Source organism: Aphelocoma coerulescens, chromosome 24 (genome assembly GCF_041296385.1).
Source record: "Aphelocoma coerulescens isolate FSJ_1873_10779 chromosome 24, UR_Acoe_1.0, whole genome shotgun sequence".
In the NCBI taxonomy this organism is placed as follows: domain Eukaryota; kingdom Metazoa; phylum Chordata; class Aves; order Passeriformes; family Corvidae; genus Aphelocoma; species Aphelocoma coerulescens.
Window position 1 is genome coordinate 1,542,753 of NC_091037.1, and position 22,959 is coordinate 1,565,711.

At 44.6% G+C, this 22,959-nt stretch overlaps 1 protein-coding gene across 11 annotated transcripts in view; it reads right to left on the minus strand.

The window, feature by feature from the left end:
* NCAM1 (neural cell adhesion molecule 1) overlaps positions 1 to 21,289 on the minus strand; it is an 85,515-nt gene extending 64,226 nt beyond the window's left edge. For all 11 annotated transcript variants that reach the window (XM_068994534.1, XM_068994529.1, XM_068994532.1 and 8 more), the window contains exon 1: positions 21,128 to 21,289. In XM_068994534.1, coding sequence (XP_068850635.1) covers positions 21,128 to 21,182 — 55 coding nt within the window. In that variant the 5' untranslated portion in view covers positions 21,183 to 21,289. The remainder of the gene's footprint in view (positions 1 to 21,127) is intronic.
* Between the last annotated feature and the right edge of the window lie 1,670 nt (positions 21,290 to 22,959).

Genomic DNA, 22,959 nt, shown 5'->3' on the forward strand with positions numbered 1-22,959 from the left:
CTCCAGCAATAACCCAACCTGCACTTCCCAAAGCCTGGCAGGGAGTGCCAGGTCCCAGTGACAACACCATCAGTGGCAGCACCCCTTCAGTGCCTCTGCCTGTGACACGCTGAATTAACAATAAAATCTCATTATAGAAGAAAGAAATACCTTTGGCATGATGCTAAATTAGGTTAAGAGCAAAGAAACCAACTGGAAATTCAAGTGGCGTGGTAAGAAAGATGTTTTAAATACAGCACAAACCCTGTGAGTCTTCCACACAGGGCACTATTTATAGCAATTAAAAATCAATCAGAAACCCAAACACTGGAATTACTGCCCTGAGAACAGGCACATTCTGTTCCCTGCACAGGGCCCTGCCTTCCTTCAGAGCTCAATGCTCGTTTTGTTTGTACAATTATCATTTTAAACCACAATTTGCACGTTTGTCCCTGGAAGACTTTGGACATCCAAGGAAGAAGCTCTGTGGCCTCCCCACACCTTGGGAGCAAGGAATTCCTTCCAGGATTGTGCTGTCCCAGCTCCCTCCCTTAAAGGCTGCACACAGAACAGGGAAAGCTGTTCCCAGTGACACCAGCTTGTCTGACGGCTCAGAGATGGGTCTTGATCAGGGAAAAATGGGTAAAATCAGCTGTTTCTCCAATTACAGGAATCCTGGAAGCCAACTGTGATCCCAAAATGCTGCAGTGGTCCTTCCCAAAACCTCAAGGCTACTGGGAGGGGTATCCCCATTCCCAGGGACTCACCAGCCTCCCCATTCCATTCAGATATTCCAATTCCTGTCAGTTATTTCAGGGTGTGTTCCCAACCCCCTCAACCACGCCGCTTCAGAAGAAGATATACAAGGACAAGCTGTCCCACTCATGGAAAATTCTAGCAACACCACGTTGTTGGGGAAAAAAATATTAAATAAAATCCCAGCACCACCAAAATCCTCCCCACAACCAAGGATTCACAGGGATTTAAGCTGCTCACATCCAACGGGAACAGCCTTTGTGAGCCTGGTTTGGAGAAGTCTTAAACCAAGGACATTAAGTCAGGATTGTCTGCAGGAGATGATAATTTAAATTAACTTAAAAAAAAAATAAAAATCAAGCAGCTGCTGCCAAGGGAAGTCTTGGCTCCAAGTTTTTCTGGAAGTGCTCTGTGGGCAGGCAGTGAAAGGCTCCTATACAGCAGTGCTGGCATCCCATTATTTCCGGTTCTCCCGCCTTTGGCTGCATGGGATAAAGGTTTTCCTTGCACAAGGAACCCCAGTGCTGTAAAAGGGCATCTGTGCTGAGCACTGTTTTAATGTTCACTTTACATCATCTGTGCACATTTTTTAAAAATTACACTTTTTAGTTAAGCTTCTGGGTTGCAAGTCAGGCAGGAATTTGGTCGAGGAGTTCAGGCTCCCCAGGGAGAAGGGTTTTTACTGGGGTGCTGTGGCTTCCCAGAGGACCCACTGAAATCCAGATCCTGTAAAACAAACGTTTTGTCCAATTTTGGCCAGTTTATGGGGTAATCACACCTCCAAAGTGTTCTCCAGAAGCACCTGAAGGTGAAGAACTCAATACAGAGATAGCAATAACTTCTCTGAGCAACAGAGAATAACACACAACAGAGAGAAAATGTTCTAAAAAGGGTTAATATGGTTATAAAAAGTGTTAATAGCTGTGTCCAACAGGATATCCAAGGACACAGAGAGACAATGGATTTAATGCACATTTTATTCAGCATCAGTCTTTGCAGGTGGATGTTCTAAGGTGCAGCCCAGGGTGATGCTTTCACAACGATACACTCAGGACATGCTCTGCAAGATGCTCCCAGCTGGAATTTTGTTTTTAAGAGCAGAAAATCCAGCATGGGTAGAACTGTCCCTGCTGGAATATCCCATTTGATCAGCCAAGACAAGACACCTGGAGCCAGCAGCAAAGCCCCTGGATGCCAGAGCTCGTGAGGGACAGAGGGTGAGATGTGACAAATCCAGGGGAGTGCTCTGTACCCCACTGCAGCAGCACAGGCTGGGCCAGCAGGGTATTCCCCACCTCTAGGAACTGCTGCTTCCAGAGGATGCTCAACACCTCCCAGCACCAGCTCCTGGAACACTCCCTGGGGATGCTCAGGAAAGCTCATTTCGGGCTGAACCTGCACTAAGATATTTGGAGTTTCTGATCTCTTCACTGCTAAATAAAGGACTGCTCTTGTGAGCACATCAGTCAGGTACACAGACATCTCCTGCAGAAAATCATAATTCCCAGGCTTCATGTCTTCCATGCTGAGACCACCCAGTGAGGCTTGCAAGTGTTTTTTTATAAAAACAGTTACTCACTGTACATCATTTTCCTTGACTAATGCTTTTCACATCACCTTCTGCACCTCAATAATGCTCAGCGTGTTGAGTTCCAACACATCAGCACCAGCCAGGTCTGTTCTCCCCAGAGCTGTCACTGTTAGATTCATTCCACCCTTTCCTCAGGCCAGTCCAAGTGACATTCCAGCAAATAAAATCATCCAGAAGGCGACTCAAGTTAAACCAAAATACTCAGGCAAGCACACAACATGCACGTAAGCACTAAAAAACATTTCTGACACTGGGCAGCATTGAAATTTCCTTTAAACAACTGGATTAGCTGCTGGATTTGGCTGGACTGGATGCTCAGCACAGCTAATAATACCTTACATGGGGCAGAGCAGCCAAAGCTGATCTCTGATTGTCATGTCCATTGTTCCCCTGGATCTGGACACTCACTGACACATCCATGAGCTGAGAAGCAGAATAGGAACAACTTCCAGGCTACTCTTCCCCAAGGGTTTCAAAAATATGTGAATGAAATCACTCAGAGCTCATAATAAATGTACTGTGCCTTCTAGGAAAAGAATAATGTTAATAAATAAAACCAGTCAAGGCTGTGGCAAGACAAAAGGGTTAAGGGTGAGTTAGAGGAGCCCCAGTAGCCCCCACATGGGACCCGCTGAGATCCATCTGCTCCTCATCATCTGATCCATCATCAGGTTTAAGCACAATTCCACTTTGAGATACCTAAAATAATGCCAGGTTCAATGCAGAAACAGCCAAAACCACGACCTTGAACCAAACCTGACCCTCACATCTGGGGACAGATGTGCCTGGTGAATTCACACTCACTTCATGCAATGAGAGGAAAAAACGATTTGGTGCCTAAGTCAGAATGGCCAGGGAATCCAAACTGCAGGTGGAATCTGTCTGTGTGACAGAAAAAGATAAAAATCAAAGCTTGCTAATTGAATATTTGAAGGAAAAGATTAAAATGTTCTGTTATAAATTTTTCTTTACAGAAAGCAGAGCTGTAGGCACAGTTCTGCCTTCAACCCTGCAGCTGCACAGATAAAAATACCCACAGTAACCCAAGATAATTTCAACTCTGGAGTAGCATCTACGTAATTCATGTCCAATCAACTCCTTGCTAAAATCAGCCCTGACTCATGAATGACGGGGGATTTCAATTTTAAGAAACATTTGCTTCTCCTGTGGGAAAAACACGAAGTGTTGTTTGCTCATCCTTGTTCAAAAGTCGGCTTCAAGCATCACACAATAAAGTGGAAGCTTTAGATCACTAATACACAAATAATTAAATATGTATTCGGATGAATTTTTTTCCCCCCTTTCTTGTATCTACTGAGGAAAAAGCCAAACCCAAAGGACAATTCCCACAGAAGCCAAGAATTCTGCCCAAGCAGAGAGCTCCAAACAGCACAAGCCAGCAATTGTCTGTGGAGGGAACAATGGATCTTTCTACTGGGTGAGCTCATTAAAAAATACACTCAGGAGGCCTGGCTGGGACTCAGAGCTCACGTGCAAGGTGATTTTTGTTATCAGCCAGCACCTCCTGGGACATCCTCACCCCTTGATTCATCACAACAGGGATAATGAGCTGCAATTACAGCAAGACACAATTGAAAATAAATAAATAAATGCATAAATTGGTTCATGACCGGGTGAATACAGTGAGTGACCTGCAGGTTTTGGTCAGAATATTTGAGTCAAATCATCTTCTGTCAGAGGCTGTTGAATTTACTAAAGCCCCACACCAGGCACTCTTCTTTTCCTGGTCATTACACCAATGTTTTGCATCACTTGAATTCCCCTTTTCATCACCTGCTCTATTTCCCCTACTCTCCCTCAAATTGCTGCAAACTGGGAAAAACAAAACCCGCAAAGTTTGATAACAGATGGCACCAGAAATGTGGGATCTCCTACATGCCTGGAAGCAGGAATTCAGTCACTTCTGTCATTTAGTGAACAGCAACAAAAACCCTCAGAGAAGGTGACTCACTGGGATCCTGACACAGAATTAGGGGGAAAATATAAATAAGAATGAATCTCTAAGCTTCAATTAACCACAGTTTTGGGGTGGATGAGGCAAATAATGAGAGCTTTTAGGAAGAAAAGAGAAAGAAACGTCTTTTAGTGTTATTTTACACCCAGCCCTAACCCAAACCACTGGGATGGTGCTTCTGTCACCCCATTATCCCATCCCCATCCCTCCCAATTCCTTCCTCTTGCTTATAAACACATGGATTCACCACCTCTGCTTTTCTTGCTGTTTTTAAAGCACCTCATTTCGCAAAAATTCAAATTTCCTGCATAGAGACACCTCCCTTCACTTACCCAAACTTTCTGGGTGTCCACTTCAAAGAATACCCCAGGAAAATGTGGGCACATTCTCCAAAAAAAACCCAGACTAGATAAATTTTATCTGTGCACAACAACTTTTCCTGCAATCTCCCAGCTCTCTCCATCTACGCCAGAAGTTTTCTCCCCCTTAATTACACTTTGCTCTGAATTAAGCTGGATTTTCCCCTCTTCAATGAGGACAATTTCCCCCTTCATCCTCATTTATTTGCCAGCATTCAAATTCTGCTGCTTTCCAAGTGCATCCCTGCTAAAATCCCGACGTTCCAGTGATGGCATTTGTGAGCAATTTCCTGCCAGAGATTTACATCTCGTGTTCCCCCTCACGTCTTCCCCACTCCCATACCCCTGAAACAAAGGAAACAGCAAGGAGAAGCAGTTTGGAGCTGGAACAGTGATCCCATTGTCCTCCCAAGACATCAAAGTCCACGATGCAGCTGCTCCTAATGGGCACCAGAACAAGGAACACGGGGGCTCATGCCTGGCTTTGATTAATTGGCAATGGCACCTCGATTTAGAACAGGATTTTGTGATTCTGCAGCAGGAACCTGTCACGGATCAGGCAGGGCTCATGCAGGACCTGCTCATTTTCATGGGGAATGACTGCAGTGGCATCTCCCCTTTTCTGCCTCTTCCAGCCAGCACAGGAAGAAATGTAGGGATGAAATTCAAAGATAATGGGAGCTGCTATGATGGGAAACAAAGGCAGAGCTACAGAGATTAAAATTAACACTCAGACGGTGAAAATATACTATAAATGAGACTGATAGATACAAGTGGTTGATACAAAAAATGGGAATGCACTGGTAATGCATGGATGTGATTTTCCTACTTATCTATAGTCAACGTTCATCCTATGCTTTCTTTTTTTAGACAGAAGGAAAACCAAATAAACATTCACTGGAGTTGTAACCAAAGCTGTAAATGGAAATTTCCCAGTCAAACACGTTTCTGATGGGATCCCCCAGGCCCAGGAATCAGGAGATCCTTGGTGCCACCTCCCCCAGGACTAGATGACCTTGTGAGCAGGTATTCACTCCTCAGGGTGCTCTGAGGGACATTTAATGTAATCTGTACATTTACTGTAATCCTGGACACGGAATAAAGTGCTCCCATCACCTCACACAGCAGCTCCAACCGCAGCCTGGGCCAGGTGTCCCCAGGGAATTCAGGGGATTTAGGTTAAGCACCCATCTGTCTGACCCCACACCCTACACTGCCTTCTCCAGGCTTTCTATCCTGCAGGGGGAAAAGCTCCAACTCCAGTCACAAACATTTGCTGCTGTTTCTGTACAATCTGATTCAGGAACCTCTGCAGTGTCTGTCTGGACACCACAGGGCACACACCCAGAGGGCATTTAATTGCCAAAAGCAGCAAAATCCTAATTCCCAAGTGCTCTTAGCTGCATTCCAGTCCTGGCAAACCCAGAGCTCCTTTCTTATCTTTGCAGGGTGACAACACCCTGGTTTGAAACTCACTAAAGGCAAAACCCCTCCACCAAAACAAAGAAACAAGTTCGTGATTTGCTCTCTTGAGAAAAGCTACAACAAACCCAAAGTACAACACAGACTGTCACTGTTGCAAAGGGCACGTTCACTGCTCACTGATTCCAGGGCCATTTATTCACCTGCTCAGCTTTTAAATGAGATGTTCTTAGCCTTAACATTTCCTCTTTCTTCACCAGATCGTTATATCCAGTAGAGAGGTTTTTCTACATTAAAAAATGCAATCTGTAGGATGAGAATCCAACAGAACTCTCAGAGCTCATTGTACTTCTCAAACATATTTTATTCCCTTTTCTTCGATCCATTTACCATGTCCAGGGTGGATGGTTTGGGGACTTTTTTTCCATCTCAACAGCCGGAGTGGGAACACGACACAAGTTCCCTTCCAACAACAAGGAATGACTTCACTCTTGTTTTCCTAAGCATGCAAAAAAACCAAGGGGGGAAGGCCATATGCAAAGCCTGCTCCCAGAATCCTTTCCCTTGCAAATTCACAAGCAGAGTGTTTTCCATCTGTTTGCAAAGAATGTCAGATAATAAATTACTATTCCACCTTCTGTGCTGGAAAACAGAACAGAAAACAGTGCCTGGAGTCCCCACCCACCCTGTCCCCCCTGCCCAGCTCTGTCAGCAGCCCTGATTGATTCTCCACCAGCACAAATCCAACAGCCCCGGCCACGCTCCAGTAAATCCCCCCTTTTTGGGCCAATTTACAATCAGATCTGTGAGGTGTCCAAGGGACAGCAGGCACCCGTCCCTGTCCACCCCTGGGGACAGCCAGGCTGCTCTCAAGCACTGCACGTGATAAATTCATTAATAATCCATTTATCCAGGAATGTCAAAACTTCAGTACACAGCAAACAAGAGAAAAATGTTCTGAAAAAGAAGAAAAAAAATGGCAGTGGGAAAAAGTCAGGAGATAATGGATTTAGGAATTAATAATATATTACATCCCAGAATTAAGTGGAATATATATAAATCAAGGAGTTAGGAAACAAGGGCATTAGGAAGTAATTCAAAGCCAGGACACATCACCTAATGCTTCCTCACCAAGGGTTAAATTCATAAATTTGTGTAAAAATTAATGGTGTCAAAAGGAAAAAAAAAATAGATTTAGAAAAAAGCACCCCTGTCAATGTCACAGGAAGGAGTCCCACAGACTGCAGTGAGCTGTGCCTGAGAAACATCACTAATTATGTACTGGAGGCCAAACTAACAATTGAATCTGCAGTTTGAGAGGGGAGAAGGGAAAAACAACGAGAAACCCTGAAGCAGACAGAGAATATCAGCACATCAATCACGGCTTTGTGGTGCTTAAAACACAAATGGCTGAAGGCACATCTCCAACTACACCAAACTGGATCTGAGGTCCCTCCCTGCATCGCTGCAGTGCCTTGGCTGCTGAATCCCTGCAAACGGCTCCACACAGCTTTTGGAGAGGGGAAACACAAATTCCCCAGGGAAACGTGCAGAGCTGCAGAAATCCCACACACAGCCCCAGAAAGTGCAGCTGAAGGAACCATCAACATCTACAATATGCTGAATTCTGGGATTCACTGCTGTATTTCGTATTTATCTGAGGCTCCTGAAAGCCTTCATCCCTCCAACCACAGGCCAGGCAGAAAACAGCTATTTCCAGCAGCACAAGGGAGGCTGATTTCCTTGGAAAGCCACATACTTCCCAATCCCTTGAAAGGAAGACAAGGGAAGAGCCAGGCTTTGCTTCCTGGAGGGAGGGAAGGAGAGCTGCACACTCCCTGTAGGAACAGCTTCACTCGTGAGGCACCAGATTAAAACACCCACGAGTGCTGAAGTCAAGCGAGGCCAAACTGCAGCCCTGCTCAGCTCCCCCCTGGCTGGAAGGGAAAGGAGATTAGAGGAGGAAAACAAGGTAGAACCAAGCCTTATTCCAAGTTTATCCCCATGGAGCATCCTAAATCTCGAGTACAACATCTCCTGGCCCACGTGAGATTTGTGATGCCTTCAAGGGCAGCATCTGGTGGCACAGGGAATGCGGAGAAAAGCCAGAAGAGATGGAATTATGGATTCCTGGGATAACTCTCTGCTCTTCCACCCTGATCAGCAGGACACAGAGGGCCCTTGGGAGAATCTGGGTACCAAATTTACCGAAATTTCTGCCCCTGGAGCTGGGATAAAACACACCCAGGGCACACCCAGCGCCCTCCAGCACCACCACACTGAAACCATTTTGGTGCTAACCAGAACTAGGACTGTGTGATTGCAACCCACCAGGAATACTCTTATCAGAAAGGTAAGAATTTATCTTTGTGCTGGATTCTGTGATGGTTTGAGACACAATTATGGCAAACCCAGCTGCCTGCACCAACACTGGCCCAGCCTCTTTCTGCAACAACAGAGGATGTTCACTATGAAAAAGCAGGTATTTATTTAGAGATGTCTTCCCAGTGCTAAATATTTAAAATATACGCTCATGATTGGCCTACCCCATCCAAAACTCCACTGCAAAAGCAGAAGGTCATGAAGAAAACTGTCTATGCATCCACCAGACAAACAGGTAAGTACTGAGCATCCTCATCACCTCCTTTATGGTTTCTGTTCAAAAAATAAAAATCTCCCACTGCATTTGATGTCTTTTATCAACAGCACAATAAATCAGTGCCATCTAGTGGAGTCCAAAATGTTAACCTGGACCACAGCTTCCAAATCTTACCTGTCTTGAATTTACAACCTCTCAAAGAACCTTCCCTGCAGTGCAGGCAGCTGATCCATCAAATACATGAGTTTAAAACACTGTACTTCAGTTCCCCTCGCCTTCCAGAAACCTGCAGGACCAACACCTGGAGCCCAAGACACACCTCCAGCATCAGCAGGAACTCACCTTTAGAGCTCCTGAACGTGCAGCCAACAGCTCTGCACTTACATGGAATATGGGCCAAAAATCAACAAAAATGTTCAGTACCAAGGAAAAAAAAATCCTGTGTTGATTTACAGTGATTGTTCCAGCAGTTAAGGAACTAATAATGCATGAGGATGGTTAACAGTGGTACCATCACATTTCATTAAAAACACCCCAATTAGCACGGTGGGATTCTGTATTTCTCTGTTTCAGCCCCTGTACAAGGGCACCAAGATCATTCAACTGCTCCAGGAAAGTAAAATTTGTCCAAACAAAACAGGAGCACACACCACGTGTTAAATCAAAGTCTCCTCCTTTGTGGTGGTGAAATTCCAGGCTTTTAGATAAGCACAAAACGTGATTAGTTCCCTTTCTATTGTTAAAATACCATTTCTGGGTTTATGGGATTATAAGGAGTGTTCACACACCATTATTTAAAAAAAACCAAAAATATGAGCTATGAGTGAATTAATTGGCAACAGAATTGACCAACAAGATCAACAAGATGTGGTCCAGCTGCTGCCAGATCCCACCCCAAAGTTACAAAGGGAGATTAATTCCTGTTAAGGCTTCCACATATCCAAGGAGAGAATTACACATCCTGTCTGTAGCAAAAATCACATTTTCCTTCCCAAATGCTGCTTCTGTGGGCTCCCATTTAGCAACACCCATGAATTTTACAGTTATGCCCAACTGCTCCAGTGAAGAATCCTGGTTCCCCTTCACAAGGCTCCCACTTAGCTCCAACGTGGGACTCTTTTTAAATTGCCAGCAAACATGGAAATGCAGATACTCTGAAAGGTTTCTGGATCTGACGCAATGCCAGGCAGGGATATTTTTAGTTCTAATCCATTTAAAGTGCTAAATTCCAAGGGAATCAGCAGCATTGCTTTCACTCACCGCTCCAACTAAATTCCTCTGGTCCCACTACTCACTGCAATCTTCAAGGAAAAGGAGATAAGAGAACCATTCACCTGATAAGAAAATACCTTTATCTTTTGCTTTTTTAATGCTTGGAGGTATTTCTGCATGTGCCACTAAATAATAAATCACACACAATGAATCTTTTGGACACAGAGGACACTGCAGGAATACATCAATAATGCAGGGCCTGAACGCACAAAATGAGTGAGTGTGGGATTTGCTATTTTTATCTCGAGGCTGCTTTGGATGGACCAATTTAGGTTGATGAAAAACAACTCCTGGGAATACACAGAAGCCTTGGAATAAGGCACTGATCACTCTCCAGACCTGCCAGAGCGACTGCAGCTACAAACCAGAGCCTGAAATTCAGGGCTGAACACAACAAAAATGGTCCACAATGGGGTTGTGCTTTCATTCAAATCGAGATCCAGTCTCAAAAAACAAGACTTCTTCATACAAAAATAGCTTCTTTTAACCAAAATAATGGGGATTTCAATAGGACTTTCATCTGCAGGTAACTGGCACGTTCAGCCTTTTCTTTGGGGATTAACAAGTAACTATAAACAGAGACAGGTTATCAGAAACTTAAGTACACCCATTAAAAAGCAAAAAAAAAAGTTTTAATTTATTGGTATTAGACAGGAGTAACAGAGACTGTCCTAAAGGACAGCCTTTAGAGTTCTTTCATCTCCCACAAGTCATTACTTTCCCATTAAAATGATGCAAAACCCACAAGCTTGTGTATAAACCACTTACTTCTACTATTGTTTTATGAGCAAACACCAACAACTGCCATTGATAAAAGCAGAAATATCTGAAGTGTGTTTGCCCAGAACACAGAAAAACCCAAGGCAAACACACTCCAGGGACTGCTCCAGCAGCTTCTGCTCCAAGTGCACCTTTCTACCTTGAATATTCAAGGACTCCTTAGTAAAAAAATGGAAAAAGCTGCTCCAGAAAATGTGTGTTTTAAAAAAGAGCCCAATTCAAAGGGTTTGAAGTGCAAGTTTTCTTCTGGAAGAGAGACTGAGGGAAAAAATATCCCAGGACTGGGTTTGTTCAATGCTTTGCTGATGATGCTGAGATTTGCTGCAAAGCAAAGGAGATTTTTGTTCTTACAACAGAACCTAAGTGTGAAATAGCACAAATGTTGACAGATTGGTTTAAATCCTCCCAGTGCTCCCCTTCAGCAGAGCTGAGAGCATCCAGCAAGGAAAAGAGCACTGTTTTTATGAATTTGCTGTGTTTTCCCCTACCCACTCACAGCAAGTCATTAATGAGCAGCAGGTCACATTAATTGCAGTGTGAGCAGCAAGGAAGGGCCTGGGTGGGGAAAAAAACCCCAAGCATTTCCTCTTTCAGTGAAATCCCTGTTCTTTCAGCAGGTGTAAGAAAGATCAGCACAAGTCATTTATTTCAAAATAAATGGCCACTCTGCAGATTTCCACTGATCTTTACTCAAGTAGCCACTTGGAACTTTCCCAGGGCCAGGTGATCCCTCAGTACCTGTGAGCAGGTGAGACAAATTCCTGCCTGGATATTCCCTGGGACTGTGCCTGACGTGGATAAAAGCAGGATTTACCTCCTCGTGCCTGATACTGTGTGCAAACAAACTGCACACCAGCATGACCACGAAAAACACACTTTTGTTTGGCCAGGAATAAAAGCATCCAACAGAAATACCCATTTCTAGACACGAATAACTTTTATTCTATTAAGCACAAATATTTCCCAGTATTTCCTGCTCTGGAGCTAATATTCATGCTAGCCTGAAGTGGGAAATTAAAACCACAAACAATCACTGCAGCACTACGTTCTTTTTGTCCATGAAGCACAAATTACTCCAAGTTTGCTTGTATTTCATGAAATGCTCATTTTACAGAGAAATGGAGAAAAATTAGAGAGTGAAATGGCCAAAGCCCATCCCCAAATAAAATAAAATGGCAAAGCTAGAAGTGAATCAGTATGAAATTAAATCTCTGGTGCTGTAGCTCTTCTTACAGTGAGTTCTCTGCAGCAGAACAAAAGTTGCTCCAGATTGTCTGCAACAAATAAATGTACACAGTTTATTCCCTTCGTGCATCCCAGCTTCCCTCCTCCACTCCCAACAAAGCCCAGCCACCAGGGAGTAGGGAATAAACGCTGAGGGCCTTCCCACTGCATCCCAGAGATCATGAAGAGATTAAACTGCAGGAGGATTTAGGGAGTGTGCAGTAATTCCGTGTGTCTGCTCCCAGCCCCAAAAGCACGTTAGACTTCTGGGGATTATCTGCTGCAAACACAACCAAAACACGGCTCCAGTTCTCTGTTCTTTTGATTCCTGCAGGCTCATAATAATTCAATAAGTTCCTTGGCCAAGCAGCTGTTGATTGTATTTTGCTAAAATGCCGTGCACAAGTGTCTGATGACGTTCTCTCATTATTAACATACTGAAAAATGCGAAATTAGGTCCTAAAATATTATAATTAGCCAAAAATGAGTGGGCATTTTGCTCGCTAGATCCTGAGCTGCACAGACTCTGTTAAGCACATTAACAAATTTAAAAGAAGGTTTAAAAATGGTTATTTTAAGGCTTTCAGAGCACACCCAGGTGGGCACTAAGGGCTTCATCATAACAGTGCCACAGCTTGCACACAATTAATATTAATGAGATAAAAACAATATGAAGGCAGTTGTTATTACAGGGAAATAGCCACATTGGTTGTATTTAGTACTTGCTGCTACACTTAACCTCTAAATACTGCAAGTGCAAGGAGTTTTACATGAAATTATGAGGGAAATAAATGGGAACTGTCTGGCAGGGATGGCTTGGGGGCTTCTTTCTGACCACAGTGACACAGGCAAAGCTCTGCTACCCCATGAAAATCCACCCATTCCTACCCCAAAACATCCACACATAAACCCAACAGTTCGCACTAAAATACAGCAAAATTAACATTTAGCAGAAGAATGCTCTCCCCATCTCGTTGCCTTAACAGCATCACCAAATTACAAAAATTCCTCATGCTCGCTACAAAAAGACCCTGAAAATACCATTTTGAACACAGAGAGCAACAATAAACACACAAAAAATCACTGCAGTGATTCATTTCCACAAAGACCTTTCCACGTTAAAGCCAACCTCAGCCCAGCCTGAACATCATCACTCAAGGCTGTTGTGGCTTTTTTAGCTCCTAGGATACCTGTTTGGAAACTGCTGCTTTACATAACCTCATTCCCAAAATTCACACCAAGAGGGAACTCTCTGCCAGTTTTCTAGCAAAACAAAATAATCAAGTGTAAGAAAATATGCCCGAAGAGTTAATAAAGCAAGGAAAAGCAGGAGGAAAGAGACACCAAGGACTTCAGCAAACAGCTCAATAATATTGATTAAACACAACCATAGGATAACATCTTTGGGTTTGGGGAGCACAGTGGTATTGGTTGTCTGAAATGCAGCTTTTCCTTCCAACAAAAGGTTTTCTTCAGCAGAACCAGTGTCACTACAGGGATGGATCAGTTTTCACCTGTACTCCCAACAAGAGCTGTTGGTTACTCACAACCACAATTTGCAGCCCAATTCTCCTACTCATTGTGCCAAAATAAAATTCCCACTATGCTGTATTACTATATATGCGTGTAAATATATATATATATATATACTTTATCTGTACATCTTCTCCTTCAGAACACCAACCCATCACCCATTGAAACATCTTCACTGCTCACTAAAATCCATGTTTCAATATCTGGGTGTTTTTGGGACCTGTACAAAGAAAAGGATCCAAAATCTCCCCTTTTCTGGATTTTTCTGTACAGACACAGCTCATTAACACCTCACCCCACACCGCCCCAAAGCAGCAGCTGAAGTTACATAAAACCTCATCACCAGAGGAATGCGGTGGCCTGGGAAATCCTGTTATTCCCAAACTCACACAACCTGGAATTTCCCCAACCTCTACCCCGTCCCTGTGTTTCCCAAAGGCATCAAGACCTAGAGCGCGGCCTGCTGCGATCCCAAAAGGCAAAACCACGGAGCAACATTTTATTTTGAACCCGAATTGCCCGACCAGCCCCAGATATCCAGCCCCAGATATCCAGCCCCAGATATCCAGCCCCAGATATCCAGCCCCAGATATCCGTAGGTTTCGCTGCGGGCGCTCGGAGCCCACGAGGAGCGGAGCGGGGCCGTCCTTCCCCAAGCACCGCCCGGCTTCTGCTGCTCTCAGCCCCGCCACTTGAATGGAATAAAAACCCCTTTTGAGCACCACAACCGCAGCCCCCCCTGCTCCCTTCGGGCACGCTCTGGGACTCCTCAGTGCCGGCACAATGCAAATAAGGCAGAGCTCCTTTGAAAGGGCGATTAATATGCAAAGACAGGCTGCTCTTTAGCGGGCTCTGAAGAGCCACCACCGAGCATCCCCCGAACTCCGAGGTCCCCTCAATTACTGCCCGTGTTTATTTTAAACATCCGATTATGCAATAATGCCACGCATTAAAGCCCAATTTGCCAATATTGTGCAAACACCACCGAACTGGCTGCTCCTCCTTTGTGGCACGGTGGAACACAGCCTTGAATATCCCCCATATGAAGGCGCTGAAAAAAAAATGGGATTAAAATTTCTGAAAGCTTAATGCACATCAATCTTCGTGGTAAAAAGAACTGCGCTTTTAAAATACATGTTTAGGGGTTTTTTTTTCATAAAACAAGAACATTTACAATCCTACAGTTTGATTTCAGGGACAATTAACTAAATTCTGCAGGAAAATATTGCAGCTCTTGTGACAACTTAAGAATTTTTTTATAGAGTTGCTTTTGGGACAAGAGATATTAAACATCTGGAAATGCCCATTCAAATTTGGAGGCAACAATTTTCTATTTCCATTGTCTAAAATCTTTATCACTTTATTTCATCATTTATCACCTACTCAACTCCACAGCTCAGCCAAGTCTCTCCTCTGGAAAGGACCTTGAATTTCAAGCACTGATTCACACCAAACTCTGCCCAAAATGTAACCTGAATATGTCACCTGACTCAGCTCTTCCTCCGACCCTCTATTTCACACAATTCCCCATTCCTTTACACAGATTTACACACTCCCATTCAAGTCTTTGGAGTTATATTTCACGTTAATCAGTGTGGTGAATTATAATTAACCATAAACCCGTAACAAATCATTAACGTTCTTGTTTATCTTAAAGATTCAAGGGTGATAAATATGATTAATATAAACAAAGAAGAAAGGTAAATTAAATATTCAAATAAGCTTCTATTCTAACTATTTTTATAAGAGCAGAGGCAGGAAAATCACAGAATAATTGAGATTGGAAGGGGCATCTCGAGATTATCCAGTCCAGGAGGGGAAGGCAGCTGCAGGAGGTCACCAGGGATCTGGCTAGGTGGCTTCTGAAGGCTCCATGGATGGAGAATCCACAATCTCTCCACTCAATCTGTTCCAGGATTCATCCAACAAAAAAAGTAGGGATTTCGGTGTGCTTTCATATGTTCAGACAGGATTCGCTGTATTCCACTTGGTTCTGCCCCAGGGCAATCACTGGGGTGATCCTGGTTCTCTTCACTCCTTCCCAGCAAGAATTCATCCACGCCCACATCCCCTCGAGTCTTCACTTTCCAGTCTCAGCTTCTTCTCCCACCAAAGATGCTCTAGTCCCTCTTCCAGACTCTCTCCAGTAAATCCACAGATTTTCTGGCACTGGGGAGTCCAGAATTAGACCCTGCACTCCAAACGTGGCCTCAGCAGTGAGGAGCACATGGATTTTCAGAAAATTACCCTGACTTGCCTGATTTTAATAACAAATTGTGGAAAGTACCTACCCCGATTTACCCAATGGCTGTAACAGTCTTAAAACTCAGCTATGAAGAAAACATAAATATTTTATTCAAGACATGATGAGACTGACAATTCTGGAACAATTAGAACAATCAAGAGTTTCTTTAAATAAGGATTCTGTCCTGGCTGACAATGCCCTGGTGAAGTGATGGATATTTAACTCAAATCAAATGGGCTCCCCATTCTGAGAAATCGACCATTTCAATGGATTTCCCAAATATTTTCCACGTTATTCTACCAAGGCTGTACTGAACCAGCCTACTCCCAGTTTTCCCAACAGTCCCTGCATCTGTCCTGTCACAAGATCTGGGATGCAAATAGAGGATGGATCAACCCTGCCACGTTTCCCATTACTGCCTGCAGCTAAACTTAACATCTTTGCATCAGATTTACAGATATAGGGCTGCATCCCTGCCAGGGCCCAGTGCAGCAGGAACGGCTTCAGGAGCAGGGCCTGCCACTCCCTGGCCTTTGTCCCCTCTGTGACCTGGTTTTCAGCCTGAATTTACCTGGGGACAGTCAGGGTCTCACAGACCTTTGGTCTCTCCATCGCCTGGCAGGGCAGGAGCACAGAACCCACAGTGAGCAATTACAGAGCTGAAGATCTCCCACATTCCCAAACCCCAGCTCTATTTCTGAGCATGCAGAGGGAAGTTGAGACATTAATCTTCAGGCACAAGCATCTTTTTTTTTTTGTTGTTCAAACCCAACATGGCTCCCTGACTTCTGCTGCAAACACCAGATCTCCGTCCTAATTATTATTCACTTTTAAGAATTTGGATAACTCCCCCAGCTCTTAAGCACGGCTCTGTGTGACTACACCCCACAGCTGCTGCTGCTTCTTCAGAGGAATCTTACAGCTATTTGCACTTGCTTTGCAGGATAAACCTCCCATTGTGTGCTGTTCCCCAAAAATCAGCTTTTCCGGCAGCTGCCTGGAGATCTGGAGCTCTCAGGACTGAGGCTGTTGATGTCCCACATTTGTCCAAGTCAGAATTTAGCTGAAGCACCTCCAGTACATAAATTCTTGTATTAAAAGCAACCTCAGAAGCCAAAGCTGTAACATGGTCCAAAAAATGCTCTGAGGAAGCTTTCAGGTGGCTTTGGGTATTTTCAAATATGTCAGCACCTCCCCTGTACACCCCACCGTGCTCTGGCACATGGTTTTTCATGGAATCACAGGATCACTGAGGTTGGAAAAGCCCTCCAAGGACATGGAGTCGAAGCTGTGACCAATCCCCACCTTGCCCAGTAATTCCTTGGACACCTCAGCGATGGGGAATCCAAACCTCCCAGGGCAGCCCCTGCCAATATTTAACCCTTTCCATGAAGAAATTCCTCCTGAAATTGCTTTTTGTGGAACCAGAGAATCACTAAGGTTGGGAAAGACCTTGAGGACCATCAAGTCTCATTGTCAACCCTGCACCACCACCGTGTTCACCACCGAACCCTGTCCTGAAGTGCCACGGTCACACATTTCTGGGCACTTCCAGGGATGGTGACTCCATCCCTTATCTGTCATTTATCCTTGGAAGGTCTGGCAGCTGCAGGCATCACTTATGGACAGGGATTATCTGCCTTCCCATCGGTACAGTGGAAACTATTGGATTTTAAGCCATACATCTAATGTGAAATTTATCCCTGATTTTTATCCATTTTTCTCCATTCCATCTACACCGCAAACCAAAAACCACAGAAAAACCTCCCTCCAACGGCAGGAGCAGGCGCTGCCATTTGGCTCTCACGGTCACTTCAAAAGGCATCGTTCCTAATGAGCAGCTGCATTTCCCCACCAGGAACTGCGGGGCCATAATGGCCCTGCTGCCAAGCCCTCCTCATTTCCATCCCTGTGCACAGCCAGCCCTTTGCTCCATGCTAATGTGTTTTCCTAAACAAAAGGAGCCACAGCCAGCTGACCTTCAAATTTGCTTCTGTGATTTGGATGGCTCAAAGTCTATTTGCCTGGTGGCTCTTTTTGTTTTTTTGGGGTTTTTTTTTGGGAGCGTTGGGATGAAAAGCGACACATTAATTCCCAAAAACCATGCGCAGAGGAGCCATCCAGGAGAGAGGAGCTGCTGGGAGCCGTAGTTCCCTGCACAGACACACCCTCAGCCGAGTTACTCCCATTCTCCCTGTTTATAAACAGCAAGGAAAACACCCCAGTTCTGTTTCCTTGTGGTTTTCAACCTTTGATATTTACAAGCGAGTCGCTTTGCTTGTTTCACATCCCATTTCACATCCCTGGGAAGGGACAAGATTGGGAGATAAACAAAGACATCATCTTTTCACTGCACCTGAAAAACACTGCCATGGTGGTATCAGATACTTGAACCTTTCACATAATTCCCTGCATCAAAGCCACGACACAATTCCAAAGGAAACAGCTTCTCCCAGGCTGCTTACAGAGACATCTGGGCAAGTTCACAATGCCCACCTTAAGTTGGAATCACACTGCAATACACTGCAAAACCGATGCTTCCAAAACCACACCAGAAACCCACCGAAAAACCCCAGAACTGTGCCTTTTTTATATCACCAGGTGTGTTAAATAATGAGAAAAACCGCAGGATGGCCTTTAAAACGAGGAAATAAACTGTGCTTTGTCTCCTCCCCGAGCTATCCCTCTGTTCCTCGAAGACTGATGGCAGCAGATGCAGGATCCCCTCCTCCTCCTCCTCCCCCAGCAATTGGTTCTGCTTCCCTGGCAGCCCGTGGAGGAAATCCATGGCATCACCTTCCCACCCCCAAACAAACAGGAAAACCCATAAAAAACCCCCCATGGCATTCTCTATCCACGAGAAACCATCACTTGTACCCGACGGCAGAGCAGTCTATCCTTAAAATATATTTCTGGAGACGAGCCAAGAAAAGTGAAGGCACTTTCAGCCTGGAGAGCAGCCACAATCTTTAACACTTAAAAACTGGGGATTCATTAAGCTACTATTATATTAAATGTTCTTAAAACAACCCCTGACAAAACCCACACGCAAAAGACCCAACAACAAAAAAAACCAACCCAAGAGTCAAGTTAGGAATTCTCAAGTTCAAGTGTCAAGGGGATAAAGTTGATACAAAATACTCTATTCTTTAGGAAACCATAGTTCTCAGGATGTACATGAAAGGAGAGGAGCCATCTGCTCTGTCTATAAATCAGCTTCGGAATTATCAGAGAATGTTTTCATTTTACAGCAGACTAAATAAATCAGCACTATCACAGGCCAGGGGGATACATACAAAATGTGGAATTATTCTAAAAGACGTGGTTTGGTTGTGAACCTACCCCACAACTGTGCTCAGACAACAGTTTCCTCAGGGATTCCTCACTAATAAATATCTCTCTCTTGCCTCCTCTTATATTTAAGCTTACGGTTTCCTTAGCAGCACGATCATAAAATAAATATAATAAAATAAATTAAAATAAATAAAACACCCTCTTGCACTGACATCTCCACAGCCTCCAAAGCAAAATCCCTTCTCCCCCACCACAGACTGAGCTGGGAAAAAAAAGACAGTATGAGACCAGAGCATCCTTTAGGGTGGAAAGCAGAGCTCGATGTGCTTGGTGCTGTTTTCACCATAAACACTGCTGCTGCTTTGTTCTAGCTTTTTAATATTTTATTTGGTTTTTGTGTTCTCCATTTTATGCTGATTTAACAGTTCCAGCTGTGCAGCTCCCTAGGCAGTCTCCATATTCATAATTATTATTATTGGATAAACATGTATTTGAGTCGGGCAACAGATGATATGCAGATAATTTTTCTTTTGCTTACTCCCATTTATTTCCCCTGGAAAAAAAAAAAACCAAAAAACCAACCAAACCGCTTTATTGTGCCCTCCCACAGCTGAGAAAGGCTGTGTGAATGTGTCAGGGAGGCGATGGCTGTGCAATCGCAGGGAGCAGTCTGGCATCTCAGCACGGGTGAGAGCAGGAATGTGCAGAGACAGGGATGGGAGGGTGTGGCCGGGCCAGATGCAGATCTGGATACCGGGAAGAGCTGCTGGGAACGGGAGCACAACCCCTCCGTTATGACACGGACCCTCTAATAAGCACTGGTTATTTTTTTTTTTTTTAATAAAGAGAGGCTAAATAGCAGCGCTTTGGCGCGGGAGAGCCGGGTATGGTTCAGGGTGGGTGCTGTGCTGATGTTAAACAGGTGGCTCAGATTTGGCAGCAGCCCTGGGGACACTGGTGGCACTGGTCCACCGCGACAGCGATTGTCACCACGAGAGCCGAGAGAGCCTCAGCAGCGGTAATTGCTTAAGCAGATAAAAATCCTCAGCGTGGGGAGGGGTGTTGGGTATGGAGCAAGGGGAGAGGAGAGGCTGGGCAGGGATGGAACGCGGCAAGGACACACCAACACCTCCAGGGATCGCAGGGACCGGGCACAGCACGGGGAACCAGACACGAAATGCGGAGCCGAGAGGGGCTGCCAGCCGAACGCGGTGCCAACTGCGAGGGGGCGATGGCACGGGCAGCCCGGGCGGTGCTTCAGGCCGGGATGCTCCCGAGGGACGGAGGAACAAGGGATGAGGAGCTGGCGGACAGGACAGCGAGCAAACACCGGCGGAGCGCAGCGCGGCTCGGGGAGCGCTCCCCGGGGAGCGCCGGCACGGACAGCGTCGGAGAGGGAGGAGGGAGGGATGAATGGATGGACGGACGGATGGATGGATGGATGGATGGACGGACGGACAGCACAGAGATGCAGCCCGGAGAAGGGATGCTGGCCGGGGCGGGGCCGGCACAGGTGTGGCCGCTCCATCCTGCCGCTCCCGAACACGGGCGGTGGCGACCCGGGCGGCCACCGGCGGCTACCGAGCGGCCACCGCTGCGCCGCTCGCGCCCGGGTCCGCTCCACAACGGCAGCGCCCCGCGCCCCTCCTTTTTTTTTTTTTTTTTTCCCCCTCCCCTCCCTCTCCTCCTTCTTCTTTTATTATTCCAGCCGCTCTACGGCGATCGCATCCCTCGCTCCCTCCCTGCCCGCGTCCGTGCCCCGCTGGCGGAGGGCGGGGGGCACCCTCGCTGCGCGCCCCGAGCCCGCCGCCACACCGCCAGCGCGGCCGCCGCCCCCGGGCACGCAGCATCCCCTCCGCGCCCATTGTCTGCGCTCCCCGCGCACCGACCCGCACGGCCCGCGGGTCCCCGGGGCAAGCCCGGCCGCCTCCCCCCCCCCCACCCCCCGCCAGCCCCCGCGGCCCCGCCGTCCTCCGGCTGCGGCGACGCCGCGCGGCCCCGCGGACCCCCCGCACCCCCAGAGCCCCCGCGCAGCCCGGGGTCCGCCCGACCCCATTGTTCGCGGCGCGCCCCCGCCCCTGCCGCCCTCCCGCCGTACCTGCGGCTCGCAGCAGGACGAAGGCGCAGGGCAGCACGGCGAGCAGCAGCAGCATCGCACCGGCGGGCCGGCGAGCCGCTCGCCGGGGCTGCGGGGACGGGCGCGGAGAGCCGTGCCCGGGGTGGCCGCTCCGCTGCGCTCGCTGCGCCCGGCGCGTCCCGGCGCCGCCGCGCTGACTGACAGCGGCCGCAGCGCGCACCGATCCCTGCGCGCCCGGCGCCCGCCGATCCTTCCGCCGCGACGACAAGTAGTGCCGCGCCCGCTGCGCGCCCGGCGGGAGGCACGAGAAAGCAAACGTACTTGTTTGGGCAGTAAATAAACAAATAAGTAAAAAAAAAAAAAAAAACCAATAGTTATTATTTTTTTTATTATTTTCGCCGCCATAATTAATAATTATGATGGTATTAGAATAGAAAATATTCTAATGCATATAATATGTATTCTAATTTGCATATAAATATGTGTATGTAATATGTATTATATGCGATAGAAAATGTGTATATATTATGTATTATATATATATGTGTATATGTTATGTATTATATATGTGTGTATATATTATGTATTATATATATGTATATATTATGTATTATATATATGTATATATTATGTATTATATATGTATATATTATGTATTATGTATGTATATATTATGTATTATATAAGTGTATATATTATGTATTATATAAATGTATATATTATGTATTATATATGTGTATATATTATGTATTATATATATGTGTATATTATGTATTATATATGTGTATATATTATATATTATATATGTGTATATATTATGTATTATATGTGTATATATTATGTATTATACATGTGTATATACTATGTATATATATATGTATTATATATATAAAAAGATGTATGTAGCTTGTATCAATGCTGGTATATTACTAATAACATAATAGTAATTATACTAATGTTAACGCTTATTAATTCTTATAGTGCATAATTAATGTAGCAACATCCAATATATGAATTACATATTGCATCATAGAGTGTAATTATATAGTATAAAAATAGTATATATTACATGTGTGCTACATATATTATATTATATTATATTATATTATATTATATTATATTATATTATATTATATTATATCATATCATATCATATCATATTATATCATATTATATCATATTATATCATATTATATCATATATTATATATGATATATCATCTATCTTATATATTTATATATGCTATATATATAAATATATTTATATGTGTAATATATGTATGCCATATATTACATATAGCACATATGTAATATATATGTATGTAATACAATAAATAGACAAAAATAATACAAAAAATACAATAAATATATCTATTATTTATATTATATTTATATAGTATAAGGTAAATATACTCCATAGTATAGTAGAATATAATAAAATATATCTTTATACCATATTATAGTATAACATTTATAGTATATGTACTATTTGTGGGATGCTAGTATATAGTACAATAACATCAGTATATAACATATACTTAGAAAATAATTATGTACAATAGTATCTGATAAAATAGTAGTGACATTAAAATATATCAACTGTTACGGTGTATATGATGCTAATTATTATATCCTAATAATTACTAGAGTATTAATAATGATGATGATGGAATAATGATGAAATAATTATTATTGGCAGGAAAATGTCCTGAGTTGGGAGGGACCCACAGGGATCACTGAAGTCCAGCTCCTCCCATCCCTCATTACTCGGGCCCTGCTTTCACCTCCTTTAGGATCTGTGCTCCCAAGGGGAGAAGGGGAGAAGGGGAGAAGGGGAGAAGGGGAAGTGTCCCT